The sequence below is a fragment of the Photinus pyralis genome, unplaced genomic scaffold, assembly GCF_008802855.1.
Source record: "Photinus pyralis isolate 1611_PpyrPB1 unplaced genomic scaffold, Ppyr1.3 Ppyr1.4_LG5, whole genome shotgun sequence".
In the NCBI taxonomy this organism is placed as follows: domain Eukaryota; kingdom Metazoa; phylum Arthropoda; class Insecta; order Coleoptera; family Lampyridae; genus Photinus; species Photinus pyralis.
In genome coordinates this window covers 28,465,925-28,486,062 of record NW_022170596.1, presented here as the reverse complement: position 1 = coordinate 28,486,062, position 20,138 = coordinate 28,465,925, and the positions used below count along the sequence as shown (strand labels likewise).

The following is a 20,138-nucleotide window of genomic DNA, read 5'->3' as shown; positions in this document are numbered from 1 at the left end:
GTATAGACTAATGCTTCAACTCGACTCGAATTAACTTTCACTTTTAAATTATGGAATAAAATCCCTTTAAACAACTCTCTATTTTTCTTCTGCAACAACTGTACTGACCAGACGCTGTCTTGTAACCAAAATACGCCCAACCACCGCTGACTGCGATACACAAAAAAGTCACGTTTAACGTCCGTCTCTTCTATTTAAAACAATTTCAGTTTCTTTCCAACTCTCCGAACCATCTCCTCGTTCTTAACAAAGTTACTGCGTCGTCGGATAACTACCGTCTGTATTTACGTCGACGAAAAAAACATCTACTGATGTTCACTTACGCAGCGATGACGAAACGACCGAATTTATAAGAAATAACTTTAACACATCATTCATCTCCTTGAATCATTCTTGCCACCTTCGTCTTTCCTTCAATCGGCTCTTCAATATAATTTTCGCCTACGGAAGAACTCTTCCAACCTCCGTGTGGTTTGAGCACGTTGATTGTCCACTTTTTTAACTCCTTCTCTTCCACAACTGAGGTAACACTGAATTATTTCACAATTTCTGCTGAACAGATTTTCAACCATCTCATACGTACTAAAGAGAACGGGAGTGTCGGCCCTGACGAAATACCTCCTAGATTTTTAAGATGTTGTGCCGAATCTATCTATTTATCTATGTTTCTGTTGTTCTCGTCTATTTTAAAAAGTGGATGTGTTCCTTCTGTGTGGAAAAATTCTTGGATAGTTCCAATACATAAAAGTGGTGCTAAGAATGAAATTTCTAATTATAGACCTATAGCAATTCTCTCTGCTATTCCGAAATTATTGGAGGCGATTCTTGCTCCTCAATTAACGGATGCTTTTTCGACTATAATTACTCAATACCAACACGGATTTAGCAAAGGCAGATCAGCTGAAACCAACTTGTTCGGCTACACCAATGACATTTTCGTCTCACTGGACCGTGCACTTGATGTTCATGCGGTTTACACTGACTTCGCTACGGCCTTCGATAAAGTTAACCACGACTTATTAATATTTAAGCTAAAAAAATATGGTGTTAGCGGAACTGCTTTGATTCTGCTCCAGAACTACTTATGCAATCGGAAAGCACAGGTGAAGATAAGTGATAAGTGGTCCAATCCAATTGAAGTGAGTTCGGGTGTTTCTCAAGGATCCCATCTTGGTCCAGTACTATTTTTGATTTTTATAAACGATATATCATCGGTGTTTGTGTCTAAACACTCGCTCCAAGAATTTGTGAAATCATAGATGTTATCTGTTGTACGTTATCTGTTGTACGTTATCTGTGGTATGTTATTTGAACTGTAATAATATTATAGATTAATCATTTTGTATATTACATAATACATAGTTAATGACTTACCTTTGCATTTTAGAAATGGAAACAAAAGGTTAAATAAAATTATTATTATTATTATTAATAAGTTCCTCCGTAATACTAAATCCACTGTTGGGTGACCAAACGCTAAATTGTCTAATTTAGTCAATTAAACCTTTTCAAGACATTATGAACCTCTGATCACGGTGGGAACGTCATCAGCTTATCACCTTCAATCGAGTGATGTGATAGCTTTTTACTGGATGAATTCGTAAATTGATTCATCTTCGTGACATAAACTGATATTTCTTCTACATAGGTGAATAACTACTATTTTTATTTTCAAATGTAAAATCACTTAACGACAATATGGATTATTTGACACGAAAACAGAAACAAAATTGTACAAACGAATTTGGCAAATAGAAACATGTAAAGAGAAAATAAGTGAATTGGTAGAGAAAATCCCAACCGTGAGCTAGAAATCCTGTTTCGACATTATGGCTATATCTTTGAAACGATTGATGAAATAAAAAAAGTTCTGAAAGTTTCGTAGAAATTGCAGTCAATACTGACAATTCGCACACAATCGATACAATATTTATTGAATATAACGTAATGAATTAAAAACTTCATACGTTTAAGAAACACGGTCAACCGACATTCGAAAATGGGTATTGTTTGCTTAGGTGTTATAAGTTAGTACAAATTTCATGATTTAATCATTAATAAAAATGGCTGCGTCACATTTTATAATTAGACTTCATTAATTCCTAACTGCAACCACAAGGTGCAAAATTAGCCTTTGATTTAGCTTGAATGAAGTCTCTACAGAAGAATCAATATAATGGAATCTACTCGTACATATTGCCTAATTTCAATAGTACACTAATTAGTTCGCACTAAAACTTAATTTTCTAACAGTTGATTAACTATTCAAGTCATTAGACTGTACAGAATTGGCATTCTCTTAATTCACAAATACCTAGTAAGTGAATGGTTGGTGTATGGTCTTGTATAACAAACATTTCCAATCTCGGGAACTCGAAAAACTTATGATGGTATCTAACGCCCGATATTTAAAATGTTAAAATGCAATACCATTTTGTATATGTATATTAATTTAGTTTAGAGCACCTCTTCTATTGACGGATACGTTTTTTGGACAGGTTAATTAAGAGCTGTCAAAAATTTAGCTATTAGAGATAATAATTATTCATCAGCAAACACTTTTAGCAGCAACGGAAAGCACAACTTCAATTTTCTGTAGTTATCCAGCCTCTACTCTAAACTAGGCACATAATTAAACAAAATTTATTTTTAAATAGGACTCGGTAATTAAGAAACCTGTTCGAAGGAATATTAATATTTAATAGGATGGTGCTTCTACAATTATTTTTTTATGCAATTGTTAGTTTTCTATTATTAATCGCCTTCACTGTAATCATTATATATTGTTTCTCATAATGAGCTGGACGTGAATATTAATGATTTAGTTTTTTTGTGAACCAAAATCCGTTAAAAGATTGATGTAGATTAAGTGATAAGCGTTGCTATGTAAAGCGCGAGAATTCATTTGAACTTCTTTTCCACAGCTCTAAATTTAGGTCCTATATATTTTGAGGTGGTAGCCCCGTCGTTAGATCGACAAGGGTTTCGCTCAAATTCCTCACTGAAAGTGGTACTGCGGGGACTATCCTTTAGGTCGCTTCTCCAGAAGGTGTTTTCCCATCTAGGAACAATATCCCCTATGAATGTTTTAGGTGATTAGATGATTAGATGAAAGCTGAATGAGTTGAAAAAAAGGGCTTCCTCGTCGTTGGTTTTTATCGGCACATATCTGGCGGGTACCTTCGATCGCTTGGAGGCGAACGCCGATCTTTCGAAGATCCACTTCGTCGCTGAAGGCTCCAGATGCCATTCCACAGGATTCTGGTTCCTGGACAGTCTCTCCGCAATGCAATTCTACATTCTGGGTAGATAATATGGCACTAGTCGAATCTGATAGCTGCGTGCCAGCTACAGAATTTTTCTGGTCACTAAAGCAGCAAAACTCAACTGCTCTAAAATCGAAGTGGCAATCTGCCAGCTCCATGAGTTTGATCTTAGGATTTTGTTCAGAATGCCTCTAACCTGAGTACCTTGGCGCGAGGTAATGAGATGGTTCCTTATTGTAGGCCCCAAATTATGCCTAGGAATTGCAGACATTTGTTTGGGTCTAATACTGGCGTTGCAGGTTCACCTTCCATCCTAATCTCTGAAAAAGGCTAACCGCCAAATAGGACTGTTTCTGTAGTACAGTTGGATCGTCGAAGTACACTATTATACGCAGGCCGTAACGACGAAGTAGCTCCACCATCCAGGTGCTTACCCTCGAGTCTTTTGTATCTCTCCCTTGTGAGACACACGAAGGAATCTTTGATGGCTCTACTTTATTGGAATGTGATGGTAAGCCTGAGGTATATTTATCTTGGATGGATCTGATCGCCGCTGACGATCACCTTCACGTGTGTTGAGGCACCTAGGAGTTACCCCTGTTACAGAAAATCTCCCAACTGCCCCCCCCCCTTTGAACTGGGGGTCACTATCGTTTTACTCTATTCCCCCAGTAACCGGAAGTGGGCGCTTTCGGGAATCTTCCACTGGACTGCTTCTAAGAGCGTCCCAACGCTCTTGAGGTACCAAAGGGTTTTGTTTACTTGGCCTCTTCCGTACAAAAGGTCCCAAGGACACTTTCGCCTGGCTAACGAAAGAAGACGGATCTCTTGATCTTTCCGGTGGAGAAAAATTGTTTGCGCATTCCCATTTTGATTTAAAAAAAGAGAAAATTGCTTTTCCTGAAATAAATGGGTCTCTGAGGGTGGAATCTTTTCCAGCTCAGGTAAGATGAACCAAGATTGAACGATCTCCTTCTTAACTATGGTTATGATGAAGAATCTTCAGTGTACTTGATACTTCCAAAAATGGTATTGGTCCAGCTGTATAACAACCATTTTATTTACTTTACAAACGACGTTGGTGTAGATTCGAAAACCTCTGTATTCAAAACGTCAAATCACGATGCTTAAATTCCAATGCCGTAAACTGTACGAATCATCAAAACGAAGAATGCTTAAGAGTCCTCTCGTATTTTAGCGCATTTTTGAAAAAAAAATACGGTATTGTATTCGTTATGGCCGGCTGGTTGGCTGGCTGTCCGGCTGAGATCTCAGCAATTACAATAGCTAGACGCTTCAAATTTTACTAAGAGCTATAATAAACTGTTGCTACTGACACCGGTCAAAATAATTGAAATTAGATGGAAATAATATTTGTCAGTGTTCCATCCATAGGTATGTTGCAAATATCGATAAATGCTGACTGCTTGCCTATTCCGTATAAGAAAATATAAAAATCGAATGATATGATGAAATAGGTATGTACGTCCAAAACCTTAATAAAATAATCCTCAGTTTACGGTATTAATCAAGTGCAACTAGATCAAATAATATTTGAAAAACAAAATTATTATCTAAATGGGCCTCTCCATACCACACACTGCGCAGGTCAGATGCATTTTTGTATAAGTTTGCTTTTTAAAAAAACCTTGAACCTACAAATAACCCAATATCCAAATCGGTTGAATTGGGTACGTATTTTCGTGAAAAGAAATTTTTCGCACCAAAGAATAGAACTCGAGTCGCCCGGATGCAAGTGTAGTATCCTTGCCACTAGATCATTGTGGCACACATCTAACTGGATTGACTTCGCATTCTAAAATATTTAGAAGACGTTATGACGTTACTTTTCGCATACGCTGTAAATGGTACGGAAGGCCCATTTAGCTAAAAATAGTAAGGGATGCGTCCTTCAACGCGATTGTGAAGTGAACACATTGCACTAGCTGATTTGGTTAATAATTATTCTGTAAAATAATTACCTATTCATTTATAAGGGTGGAATGCAATAAAACCGGCTCAGACGCAGAACATCTAACGAGATAAATTAACTCGAATCAGCGCGCCGCAAGTGATTTCTTAAGTACAACCATAGGTACAACACAAACTCTTTCGGCTACTTATAATCAATTAAGTAAAGCAAAATATAATTTCCTAACAATTAGTCAACCTGAGAACCCGCTCCAATTGTTGGACGAGGAAGGTAATTAATAAGTCAAATTAATTGATTGTCATAAATCTACAGATACAAGGACATTATCGGATAGAAACGTGAGAGTTTTGTTCAGGTAATTAGTAATAAAAGTTACACGAAGGAGTTGCAGTTACGAAACCCGAAAATAATACCACTCGCTCCAAAATATCTCAAAAATACTTGCAGACTACAAGATGAAGCATCGGGATGCGTATTAACAAAGGTTACGAGAATGTACACGCTTCACGAAGCACGTACAAGGTTTACTAGATCAGTTACTTTAATCAAAACGAACCATAATGAGATTTCAAGCTCGCCGCCTTCAATCCACCTTCGAAATGAAACAAAAATTCATCCAAATTTAGATCCTAGTCAAAACTAGCGCTTCTTGTTAATGGGAAACGCAATATAAACAAAACTTAACGACTAACAAGGTGGAAATCAACGATAATGGTCAATTACAATCTTGAATTCATAATTGATACCTAAACTAATAAATAGAGAAATTAATTAGTCACTTAATTAAGGAAATTATTATGGGTAATATAAGGGTTATAAATGGTCGGTTTAACCAAACCGTGCATTTGACAAATTGATGTTGTCATAAGTTTAAAAAATAAACAACTTTTATAACTATTAACATTCATTTGGAATAATAATTTTCATAAAGTGCCTCGTAGAGTTATATTTTAATTAGGCACAGTTTAATATGTTAAATCGTTCCCCCATACCAAGCCATCATTCTTCAGATGTTTGGGTAAGTACTTATAACAATAGACCGAAATTCTTGAAAAGATTATTTGTATAGTAAACAGCGGATCTCATACATTATATCTATTGCACAACACGTGAGTTTTCCTTTTTGTACTCGTTATTATAAATAAATACGCATTAGACAATAAAAAATGTCAAAAGCTGTTTTAAAAGACAAAAAGGGACGATAAATTAAATTTAATTTTGTGACTAGCACAGCGGGCTAGTTGAAAAGGTAAAATTTAAAAGTAAAACTCCCACTGATGATATCCAATAAAAAGTCCACAAATCTAAAATTATAATTTAGTAGTCCTTATATTGTTTTACATTTCACATTACGTTGTTTATTACGTATGGAAGTCTGGCATAATAAATGTCAGTGACAGTCGAACAAGTGTTTAAGATTCCTATTACAACCAGTCGGTTGGGCCCGGTAAATATTTGACTAAAGAGCAGGTAGGTACTTCAGGTATCCAACGCGACTCATTCCTTTCAGTGTTACACCTTCGATTTTCATATTATCTGCATTTCTGTCTTACAGATTACTGAAAGAGATAACGTTCGTATATGTTATGCTTCAACAAATATACAATTTTTTACAGTAATTTCTGTAAATGTATCTGCGGTTATATTTGCATGAAATATAAAAAATACGTAGGTAAAACAAGAACATAAAACAGTGTGCCGTGTTATTAGCTAAACAAAATGAAGTCATTCTTATATGTGCCAGCGAATTATGTTATTCTTAACCTTTCTGTCAGGAATTTGTAACAACTTACCGTTTATTTAATTATAATTGCGTATTTGACGCACGTGGGAGTGATTAAAAAAAATCGAAGAGTAACACTAAATTATGAATAGAAATTCAAAGAAAAGTAATTATAAGGCAAACTGGGAAAGAAAAAGCACCACAGCTAATTTGTTTAAGTTTAATCGATTAGTTTTACTGTTTAAATCTCATTGTAACCAATTCAATTACTGTTACAGCAGCCAGCGATGTTCTTCTCAAATCCTATTAGAAAAATAGCCACGATCTAAAAGTAATTTTTACAAGTCCATTGTTTAGATTACATGATATAATTATATTCATTCCGTTCACCTCTAATCGTTAGTAGGTAATGTTCATTTAGCTTGCACAATGGGATACAAAGCGAAGTTGTGCAAGATATTTCCTTTGTTTTATGACATAACTCTTACTTCATTGGGATATATTCGAAGGTTTCCCTGGTTTCTAGAGTTTTGAGAATGTTTCAATAAGCAACATGACGCGTGCCATCTCTAATAAAAATTGCATAGACAAATATATAGAATAGGCCTGGCTTGTCTTTAAACAAGAGGACGGACTTTCTTGATCGTGTTACATTTTGGATAACCGGCATTTCTCGTTGCGGATATTTCCTTTGCAATTATAAAATACCAAAATGCGATATAAATAATATGCGTGATTGTTGATATAGTTACTTGACTGGAACAGTATATTGAAAGACAAGTGTTACAATGCGACCGATTGTAATACGACAGGCGATTGATTCGAAAAAGACGTTCCAAGTTAATCGGTGATCGCTAACGTAGCGGTGATCCATGTAAAATGCGAGAGATGTTCCTTCCCCTTTCGACCGTATTAGGCGGTGGATGCTAAGCGACGATTCATGCGAAAAAGGCGTTACAAGTTAATCAGTAGTCGATACGGACCAATTGGTATATGAAACATGCAGAAAGTGCCCGGGTTTTCCCTCTCGGTGATCGATACAGAGAAATCAATTTTTGCCACATGCAACATTCTTCTTCCCTAATGCATTCAATTTTAGACTATATACGCTTCAAAAAGTGGTGGTATTAAAATGTACCATGGAAATGTCGCTTATTTGGTGTTTAAGTCGAAGAAAACCTAAAATTGTATTGTATATTATACCTGTTGTACTACTTTTATTACATTCTGTTAATATACACGTTAAATCCAGCATATTTCATTTTAGTAGACGAAGAAGTTAACATACAACTTCCTACAAAAATTTGCTGCCACCTTTGTTTATAAGTGGAAAAAGAAAGCTGTGACGTAAAATTTTTCAGTTTCGTCAACTTAAGAATGACAAAATATACGTAAAATAACACCAGATTTCCAGATAATAAAGTGAAATTTTAATTAAGATTGTGGAAAATTTAGGCCCTCTTCCGCAAATTTTTATTTTTATTCTAAACGTGTTATTAAAGTGTTATTAAGGTGTCCTCTATCCATTTCTATCAATTTCATGATCATACCTGGGGGGGCTTATTAGCGTCACGTACCCGAAAACTGGATTTGGAATGTATTAAGTTCTTGGTGTATGTGTACCAAAAATCAGATGAATACCTACACATAAATTTTACGCAATCTGATTTGACATCTAATAATTTGAGTTGACGAACTGCCAACCTATAAATGAAAAGTTACCAAAAACATTCCAAAAACAATGTTACAATGGAAGTCTGTTTGCCGAAAACAGTTGTACAAAAAACCCATTGTAACACCGAAATAGAAAAAATTACATTACAGTTTACAAGGAAAGTGGTTATTTCACAGGCAGGATCACAATCTCTAAAAAAAGGGAGGCGTGATTCAGAAGGAAAACATTAGGAGAAAAAGGACTGCAATAAGAATTGTTCAGCACAGTGAAATAGATCCGAACAAAACCGAAAACTACAACTCAGGAGTCTATGTTCTTGCGTCAAGGAGTTTTTACAGACAAGTTTTCTATAGTGTTTTCGCTATAAAAAGCGTTAATAATACACGACCTTGCCAAATATTTCTAAGGTATGCTGATAGTTTATGCGATACAACACATCAGTGAGACGTTTGTCAAGTAATACATTGGGGTAATATAACATCTAAACAGTCAAATAGATTGTGAATTAAGTCTGCAGTACCCTTATAGTATCTGTTTCGGAAGTTATGAATAGTTGTACAGGTCACCAGCAAATAAATATCAAGTTAATGCTTGCTTGCAATTTTGACCGATGAACTGATTTTACGTTATTTTACAAAAGCATATGACCAACTCTTGCTGTAGTGGAATTTAAGAATAGCGAAGTTCAACCAAGACAAAAACATAAGACATTTTATTTACCTACGTCAAATGATAACTAACATAAGCTGGTATGATGGTAATAAAGTAAAAGATACTTTTCCGACTATCTTGCTTACGTAACTTTCAATTTTGTAGAAAATAAGTTTTAATGCACAGTTCCCGGAGTTTTATTTACTGTGAAGTTAATCATCATCACTACAACTATGTCGTAAAAATTGATTCGTTTTCGGGCAATGTGCGGTAACTCCATCAGAGAGTTACAGGGAAATATGGAAAAACCGTACGGAGAAGACGAGACAGAATGACAGGGCACGTGCTCAGACACGGAGGATTAGTACAGCTAGCTATAGAAGGTAGGGCAGAGTGCAAGAGAGGGGTAGGACGACAGAGGCTTGGAAGGGACGTAGGCAAGGGTAGTTATGTAGAAGTGAAAAGATTAGCGCAGAATAGGAAAGGTTGGAGGACTGCATCCAACCAATCGTAGGATTGTGGACTCCAAGAAGAAGTTACTATGTGAGTATTAGTATACTCCAAAAATAATTGGAGCCCAATAAACAGAACTTATGCGTATCATGTATTTGTTGTTGAGAAATGGCTAAAAATCCTGCTAAAAATTAACTAAAATTTTAAAGACACTAGGCCCTTCCTGTCGTTCTACTGAGTAAAGCAAGTTGAGGAAGTGAGGGGAAGTTTCAGAAATTAGTAACCTTATCATATACTAACACCTCACCAAAAATCAGCTATTAATTAATTTTTTCTATTCTTCAACTTAAAGTGCCTAGGCTATTATTAATATTTGACACTGCTATATCACTATTAGGCGTGCAATCACAACAAAATGTTAATTTACAGCCTAAGTATATTGAGTAGTTCTAAAAATAAACTAAAACTAAAAGTAGCGGCTCGTCTACTTTTATTTTAGATTGCCCACATAATTGTAAATCATGATTTTTCCTAAACAAGTAATTTATTTCACACATCAACAGGTAAAGAAAAGCACTTTCGTAGGAGATTGATTTATACCGTATTTACTTTAAACAAAAAGTCTTATTTAATTTCGAGGATGCTGCAAGTCGAGTCTATAAATCTCTTTTGCTTCACTTAAGGCTTTGCGCGTTCGTTTTTAAACTTTTATAGCGGACACGTTAGGACCGTGCTAAACATAAAATTCGAAATTACATTAACAAATTTCTATAGCGGCGTGACCTTTAAACAACAATGGATTAATTTTAAAGAAGCACTACGAACGTTATTTTGTAATTTCGGACGGGCCACGAATTCTTCGGCCATACGTTTAAAATAGCATTGTTATTTAAACAAAGCGTCTGCGTTCAAACGAAGATACCTACACATTCACTCAAAGTGAACTAGTTATTAACTTGCAGACACTCCTGTATTCCTTAAACGTACAACTTGAAATTATTAGCTGCACTGGAAAATAACTGTACTTCGTGATTTTCCTTGGAATTCATAAATCGCGCAGGTGAGCTTTGAACGCGCGTCTTAATGTAATTAAAATTAGCAATCAAGTTTAATTAAGAGAAATAGTTTCTGTCTTTTCAAATACTCCCCGTGGGCACATATTTTACACAATTGGGGGTGTGGTACCCTAAATTTAATTCAATTGTGGGCAACTGCAACCAGAAAAAGGGCAGTCGGGGATTGTAAGAGATTTTAGGTCAAAAAGAATTTGGCCATTGTTGTCCGACCATGAGAATAAAATAGTGGCTTTGCCTTTGTAATAGATAGTTAAGGGCGCGTTTCGCACCTAATGTTGTGAAGCTTATGTCATATTGTCGTGCTGAGAAACATACCCCACTGTGAATAACATTTAGGATCAAATGTAGGGATTGTTACCCTAAAATACATTTGATTAACGATTGTAATCAAAGACAGAACCGAATTATGCCACGGTGACTTTATAATTTTTCATGACTATTACTTCTATATCTCAGATTAGATTAAACTAATTCTGCTCGTCAGTGTGCAGCATAACAAAGAAACATTATTACGATAATCTGGTTACCGTTATACAAAAAAATCTATGTCATACTATTATGTTGAAATCGCTGCAGGAAGGATACAGTTTTAATGTAAATTCGGTATGTTGTATGCAATACGTTCAAAACAAAGAAAGAAAAATTGACCCCATTGCTTTAGTGTCTAATCTAATTGGACCTATATAATTAAAGCGCACGAAACCATTAACTTTTTCTCCATACATACTAGATCATTTCGCGCGCTATGCGCGCTCACTTGAATCGCAAAACAAAATAATTAGAATAGTTCCGAAGGTATACAACACATTTGATCAATTAAGGGGACGTTAATATGTAGATAAATACCTTTAAAGAACTTTTATTTTTATAATAGTAATATGAGCCATAGCATGGTCCAAGTCCAAAAATTCTGTTTTGAGATAAATTGACCTAAAGTTGTATTAAAAAATCTTGAACAGCAATATGCACCTTTTTTTTGATAATTGTACTTGTGAAAGTCTAAAATCAAAAGTAGTTTGATTTTTCAAAGTTGTTACCTTTTTGCCGTTTATTGTGAATTACATCATTAAGATTTTCAAAACTTGTTAATATACGGTTTGGAATATACCCCAATCTGGATTGTTTGCTTTGTAACAATAAGAAAAAAATGTTATTATTATACTTTTAAAAAATGTTACAATGAAATACAATAAAATTTAAAACATTTGTCAAAATTTATTAGCAAAAATGAAATAGATAACATTCAAATTTAGGTTGAAAAATAAAAATATATTCTGAAACAATAAGAAAACTGACTGTGCATATTCATCTTCAAATTCTTCAAGATCGCAATCTGACTTAATTTTGGAATTCGTTTTCAAAGTCAAAAGATCCCTAAAAAATGAGTGTTGAAATATGATAATTTTGTAACTGTAACTTTTGTACCTGTGAAAGACTTGTATTAAAGGCACCATCATTCAAATTCATTCGAGGTGATTTTTCTACTATTTCTTCACCGTTGTCGTTAGCATCTTGCAGTGGCCTTTTTCGCGGTGTGTGGATTCCACCACGCAATGTTTCTTTGGAGAGAACTTTGTCGTCAATAACCGTAATGTCATTATTATCCGCAACTTGTAGATATATCGAATCATCTGCAATAATTTTGTAATGAATTCTCTTTTCAATATTAAGTTAAAGTTTTACATCTATCTTTTTTTATTTCCCCAATCAATCTTATATGGGCCCCTTCAACTAAGGCCGGATTTTGATGGAAGTGACTTATGCGGACCCTTAGTTTGTATATGCCTTCCATGATGGCACCACTGCCATATGAGCTGTGGCTTGTGGTTTCTGGTTCAAAAGTCACTTTAATATACGCATCTAGACCTAGGAAAGACAAAAATCTTTTAATCAGAACACAATATTGTTGAAGTTCACTTTTCATATTGAATTGAAATATTTTGTGCTTAACATACCTACATATTTTTGTCTCTAATTTTCATAAATAAGCCAAACTGGTATATTGTTCAAAATTAATATTTTATTGTAGCTACATGCCACAATTTACAATCAGATTTTGCTCTTAGAAGTATTCAAACAATTTAAAAAAAAGTACAATTTTAAACATTTAAATTGCATTCCTGCAAAATACAGTTTAATAAAATAAATCATCTTCATCTTACGAATAGGGTTGAGGCGAATACCTATTATAACAGTTGTGAGTTTTACTTACTCAATTTCCCTTCAATAGAAGCACAATCTTTGATTGTGGTTGAGACAACTTTACACATTTCACGTGCTTCTGTTGCATATTTTCCTAAGAAGTCAACTTTTGAATTCTTAGTCAATGAAATCTCAAACGGAATCAAGTTTTCCTCTTTACGGAAGTAGTTTGGATTGACCCGAAGAAAGAGTCCACGTTGGATGTGTATAATCTAAAAATGATTTGTAATTTAAACACTAAATTCTGGAAAAATTGATTAAAAAATATTGAAATTCAATAATGAACATAATCACCTAGGTTTGTCTCTCATTCCCATAATATAGCATGAAGCACACATACCTACTATCACAACCCACTTGATCAGGTAGGTAATTGAACACAATGGGTAAAGAAGAGCAATCAATTGCCCAGTAAAATGAGGGTTTCCAGACAAACAAGCATTGTTATACGTAAAAGGAAACAGTAGAAATAACATTTAGTAAAGATAGCGAGCACCAATTTTGATTTATTGAATTTGTCAATTTTAATTTGTAACTTTGACTGTCTGGTAAAGTAAAATGTGCTTTCGTATTTGGATTTTTATTGAAAACTGCAAATTATTTAAGAGAAGAGCAAGCTGTGGGTTTTGTATAGTACAGCACCTACCTTTATTGACAAAGACCTCGAAATTTTGTTTTAGTCCATACCCGAGTCCATACCTACCTAACTAATTTTATGAAAATTACACATAAAAGTTGTATTAGTCTTCTGCAATAGTTCATAGTGCCATCTAGTACGTGTGCATAAAGGACACTCAAAAAGATGCCATATTTGATTCAGATTTGGGGCATCAACAATCAAAAATGCGATTATATATAGGCGTTCTTACTGATAATGTTATTTCTACTGTGAACAGGTGATCAAAAATTAAACTGCGGTAGGCTGGTTATTTGTTCTATCTCAACATTTCATATAAATTATAATTCGACAATATCACTTCCACAGCGCATTTCAAACAAGATAGTTGCTTATCATTTGTATGCATATAATTTATAAATTTACCTGGTGGATCGAAAGTTTATTTTCATAACTTTTCGCATTCTCTTCCCACGCTAAGACTCTTATTCTTCTGCCAGTGCCATTGTTTATAATAAACTTCAAAAGAGCTTTATTTTTGCTCACATATTTTATTCCCTCAATGGAATCCACATAGGCTATTATTTCCCTGTAAAATTCAATAGGTAAAAGATATTCTGTATGTCGTCTATGTACGTTGTACTTACATTGTATTATCACCCACATCTACTGCGTCAATCTCCTCATTTGTTGTCATGGGGATGGCTGTTGACTCAGCCATTTTCCTGAGTCTCGTTTTCTGAAATTTATTAATACATAGATAGTGTTAAATATTATTTGAAAAAAATTGTAGTTTAACATTTGTTTCAAGTTTTAATAACATCTTGTATAAATTTGTAAGTAGGTGCTACCTAGTCGATGAAGATTCAAATTCATTTTTGTACCTTTTATATCAAAAGTTATCTAATCATATTTTTCAATTCATATACAGGGTGGTGACTTGCGTAACGCATCATAGGGATTTCAATGTAAAATTCATAACATGCGATAATTGGCTCCCCAAATTATTTTAGAGCAAAACTGTATTAAGGTTTTTGTAGAAAATTTTTTTTTACGTCAATCAATCGTATTACTTTTCAATTTTTTGAATAATAAAGACGGAAAATTGGAAAATAAAACCCCCATCTTTTTCAATAATCTGTGATACCATGGAATTGTATAATACAAAAACTACGCCAATATCCGTCATGCCATGGAATGTCTGCTATAAAACAAATCAAATTCTATCAAAAAGTTTAGAAGTTTAGATTAGAACAGCGAATTCAGCATAAAGAAAGACCAAGTTACTAAAAACGGTTCCCTAATATAACAATTTACAATAAATGTTCGAATAAGTCACCATTAACACCAAGACTGTAACCAATAATAATAATAATAATAATAATAATAATAATAACAATATAATAATATATTTATTTTATTTTTTATTTTTCTTTAGAACCCTACATAACTTCACCAGACACAGACACTAATCGTTACTTGATTTTAATCCGTGCGATTAGTTAACCAGGCTAGACCTGAGTTCTCACAAGAAACACCAACCATAATAATATTTATTGAAAAAGATGCGGGTTTTATTTTTCCAATTTTCCGTCTATATATGAAAAAAATTGAAAACTAATACGGTTGATTGGCGCAAAAAATGTTTTTCTACAAAAATCTTTAATACATTTTTTCTCTAAAATAATTTGGGGAACCAATAATCGCATGTTATGAATTTTACATTGAAATCCCTATGATGCGTTACGCCAGTCACCACCCTGTATATTTTTCTTAGTTTTCTTTATGTCTACAAATTGCTTACAATTATTTTTTCATATTTACTTTAGCTCTCAATAGAATTTTTCATTCATCATTCCTACAAATTGCAATGCAATTTTTATTTATATAATTCTTTAAAAACATAATTTTTAACCACATTACTTTTTCGCTGACTTCCTAAATAAATCTTTAAACTTTCCCAAGACCGAACTCTAGAGAGAGCAACATATAATTGACCATGAGTAAATACATCTTTTCTAAGATCAATCCCTATTTGATCAAATGTTTGACCTTGTGATTTGTTTATAGTCATAGCAAAGGCTATCTTAATAGGAAATTGTCTTCTTTTAAAAGTAAAGGGGTACACATTTTCACAATATAATGTTATACGATGTATAAAAACAATATCTCCAGATTTATCTCCTGTGAATATCTTACACTTTATGACATTGTCTCCCAACTCTAAAACTGATAGCCTCGTGCCATTACATAATCCTTCGTTGACGTTGAGATTCCTTATCAGCATCACAATACAATTTTTCCTTAATTTTAGTTCGTGAGGAGAAAAATTAGGTGGGTTTAACGTATTTAAATATTCAGGTAAAATTCCTTCGTTAATATCTCCATTATCACAACCTTCAACACTATCCATGCTTGTATATATTTTTTCATTACTTACATCTAGTAATTCCACGACTTTATTATTAATTTCTTCTACATCAACATTTCTTGCTGAAAGAATAGCTGATTTAGTTAGATCTGCAAATCGTTTTTCTCTGATCATTGTACCAAATGTATTTTCAACGATATCAAAATTATAAATACATTTTGGTGGCAATTCCAAGTTACAATCTTTATCATTTAAATACCCATCCCCAACATCAAGTAAAAATTTAGAAAATTCTTGTTCATTGGGTAGAGCTCGCATATTTTCTGTTAGGGAAAATTGACGGAAATATTGCCAAAGGGGACTACATTTAATACTTAAGTTCACAATTTCAGAGCGAGTAGCATTTACTTTGACGGGTAATAGCTGTCTAAAATCCCCTCCTAACACCATTATTTTCCCACCAAAAGGCACATTGCAGTCAGTAATATCTCTCAAAGTTCTATCTATTACATCTAATGCGTACCTTGGTGCTACCGGAGCTTCGTCCCATATAAAAACATCAACATCCTTGAGATATTCTGCTTGCTTTGAATTATTCTTGATGCTTGTAGTTGAATCACAAAATAAAGGAACAGGTAAACCAAATGTCTTATGTACTGTTCTGCCTTTAGGGAGCAAAGTTGCTGCTATGCCTGTGTACGCCATTGTGCAAATATTTTTATTCTTTTTCTTCAGTAAACTGTACAGAGTTGTATAAACGTATGTTTTACCAGAGCCTCCTGGACCATCAATATAAAAACATGGAGGTTCAGAAACAATTGATTCATTTATGTCATCATCACATTGATCCAAAATAATATCAACAATTTGTTTCTGCTTTTCATTCAGATGTTCATATTGTCGTGATGCTGCTTCTATTGCTTGTTCATCATTTGAAACATCATCTGCATATTCAGTGTCATTTACTTGTTGCATGGAAGGATACATTGAAATGTTATAACCCTCTGCAGAAAGCATGGAACTAATTTGAATGTAGGCTTTTTGTTGTCCTTCAATACTGCCGTAACGTCTTTCATAGTCTTGTGACATTGCTTCTTTAAATTCTTCCCATAACTCTTCCGGATGAACTGGTTGGCAGTGCATTAAAATACGAGCAAATAAACATCTTAACTGTTTTGGCATCATCCAAATTTCAGCCTCATTCATAGCCCTTTTCCATTCATGATCATCTTCAATAAGTCCCAATATTACGCATGTTGTTACGTAAGAATCTTGTACCTCTCGATTTATTGTTTTAAGATCTTCAAAGCTCTTAGCTCCTTTCCTATGTAGTAATAATAATCGTAAATGGAATAGTTCAACTTGACTGGGGCTTACAGAGTACATGCGTCCAATAACACTGAATTGTTTCTGACGTCGTTGCCAATTATATTCACCAGTAACATCTTTTTTAAATACATAATGACTTGGTATGTCTCCATATAAATGCTGTGAAGCTTGAGAATCTCGCGCATTCAACGCAAAATAATCAATCAGCATTGTTTGTTTCTCTAAAGCATTTCTTATTTCATTTTCATCACAATCATCTCTGACTACAACATTCTGTTGATTTGGTAAATGCACTGGTAATCTTGTAATTGAATGACTTTTCCCTTGTAAAGGTATACCTATAATTCTCCAAGCAGCTTCCACTGGTCCAACATACCTCGTTTCGATGAAATCACGAATTTCATCGTGATCAATAATTCCATTGTTTGTTTCGCCAATAGTTATTCCTGCAGCATCGTGACCTTTGTATATGTATTTATATAAATATTTAACAGATTTTACACTGGACACCACTTCAACATTAATGTGAGCATTGAATAATTTTAACAAAGTTGAATTATATGGCACAACATACTGATTATTAAATATATATCCGTCAAAGCGTTTGAAAGAAAGTCCAGTATTTCTACGACGATAACTGGGATAACCGTATTCGTCTAAAGTTGTCCGTTCATTAAAATGCTTTGGAAAATGTTTAGAACAGGCGTTCTGCTCTGTTAAACACCAATTTCCACATGGACCGTGTATCATATTTCTTGAAACAATATCGTATAATATTGGTTGTTCTTCAGGTTTTGGGATTTCCGCAGTTATATATCGATCAACTACTTCGGGAGTTGTTATTTTTTCAGATTGCTTTAAGCTTACTAACATGTGCATATGTGGTAACCCGCGTTTTTGAAACTCAATCACATAAACATACGCTTGTACAGCTCCAAAAAAACCTTTATTTACAATTAAATCTATTAAGGTTTTGTGTTTTATATTGAATACTCTTGCCACTACATCAGGTCTATCAGCAGCAGTTTGTCCATCCATCAAATTCTCTCTGATCTCTTTCCACTTGGGGTTACAAGTCATTGTAATGAAAAGATCTGGTTTGCCATATTTACGTACAATTGCCATGGCATCTTGATAATTTTGCAACATATTTCGAGGAGATCCTTGAAATGTTGATGGTAAAATTACCATTTTTCCAATACTTTGGTGATTACGTTGAGATCTCTTTTCTAAATGATCTATCAAACCTTGGTAAGATTCCGCCCGTAATTTCTTTTGATTGTCTTTACAAAACTGTATTCTATCTTTTTCAATTTTCACATAACTATCAACTAACCATTGCTGAAATAATCGACGTCCCATTAAGAATGGATTAAATTCATCACGAACTGCCATTCTATATTTCGTATACATAGCTCGACTGACTCGTCTATTTTTCTTAGTACAAGATATTGCCGAATGCCAGCCGCGAGTACCATATGGATAAAACAAAGGATAAATCCATGGCTCCACATTAGCATCCATAGTACTAACATATTGTAAAGATTTATCACTTTTATTTCTTACTGTTACATAGGACTCTGGAATATCACCATCAGCTGTTGTGGAAAAAACTGCAGCGACTTCATTAACCCTTTGGAAATTGTAACGATTCTTATCCATACCAGGCTTCAATGTAAATAAAAGATGTAATTCAGATTCGTCATTTACAATATTGCAATTTGACCTCTGATTTTCCAGCTCCTCAGCCATCATTTGGTATGACTGAGCGTACACATTATGTTCACGCATAACATTCTCAATTAATTTCACAATTTCTGAATCACACTTTGAATTACAACTTAAACGAAATTCTACTGCCTCATCACTGTCAACAATAAAAAGCTGACCATAACTTGGGGCCTCATTAGAAGATGGGTAAAGTGCTGTATTTATCTGATAATATATTTGTCCCTGTATTTTAAAACAAAATGGACCTTTACGTGTCGAATTGAAATGCACAAGATTAGCATTAAATGATGCAAATGCAAATGAGCTGTTATAGCTTCGAATGTGTTCAAAAAAATTTTTGGACTTTAGATGAGAACCGTTGAATAATGATTGTAAAATTGTAGGAAATACAGGTAAAGGTTGTAATAATACTTCACCGTGATTACAACATTCATTGAATGAATTACCTTTATTAGCAACTCTTTCAGAGGGAAAATGTTTTGCACTACAATGCATACAGGTAACAGACATAGCACCAATATAATGTTCGAGTATTTCATTACCGAGCTCATTATCTATTGCAAGTAAAGAAGTATCAATATAACCTTTTTGTCTTGATCGATAATTCATTTGACAGTGTTTCGGCAAAATGCTGTTACGTATGTTAACTTGAATCTCGTCATGAACTCTAGATCTAATCTCGGAATGAGAGGTTTGTTTGCTAGTTCGCATAGTTTCTCTCCGTTGGCGTTCTGCTTCAGTCCTCTTTTTTCGCCTAAGTTTAATTAACTCCACTTCTTCCTCAGAACTCAACTCAACCTTTCTCCGAGGCATAATGATAAACTACTAATAATAAAGCGCTTGCGCGTTGCTGAGGGAGTCACGGTGCACAAAACAACTGACCGAAACAGAACATTGGCGGAGCACGACAGAATCGTACGATCATATACTTATTTCTGTTATTTTGCTGCAAAAAGTTTCAAATGGACACACGTTACTGATTCTGCATTTTATGTTCGGAATCACAGAATATATTGTTAAGCTGCAAAACGTTTAAAATGGCCAGATAAATGTGTGTTTTCGCCCGCTACTGATCATAATTTCTTCTACATACCACATACGTATAGGCAACC

The 20,138-nt window shown here is 34.2% G+C and overlaps 2 protein-coding genes across 2 annotated transcripts; both read right to left on the bottom strand.

The window, feature by feature from the left end:
- Positions 1–11,971: 11,971 nt before the first annotated feature.
- LOC116172103 lies at positions 11,972–14,536 on the bottom strand. Its single transcript, XM_031489245.1, has 6 exons — positions 14,243–14,536; positions 14,022–14,184; positions 12,990–13,191; positions 12,461–12,643; positions 12,203–12,408; positions 11,972–12,151 (listed from the first exon to the last, which is right to left on the bottom strand). The coding sequence occupies exons 1-6, from the start codon at positions 14,314–14,316 to the stop codon at positions 12,116–12,118; spliced, it is 864 nt and encodes a 287-aa protein (XP_031345105.1). The 5' UTR covers positions 14,317–14,536; the 3' UTR covers positions 11,972–12,115.
- A 938-nt stretch (positions 14,537–15,474) lies between these two features.
- Positions 15,475–19,839, bottom strand: LOC116170652. The gene has a single exon (XM_031487158.1). The coding sequence runs from the start codon at positions 19,837–19,839 to the stop codon at positions 15,475–15,477; it is 4,365 nt and encodes a 1,454-aa protein (XP_031343018.1).
- Between the last annotated feature and the right edge of the window lie 299 nt (positions 19,840–20,138).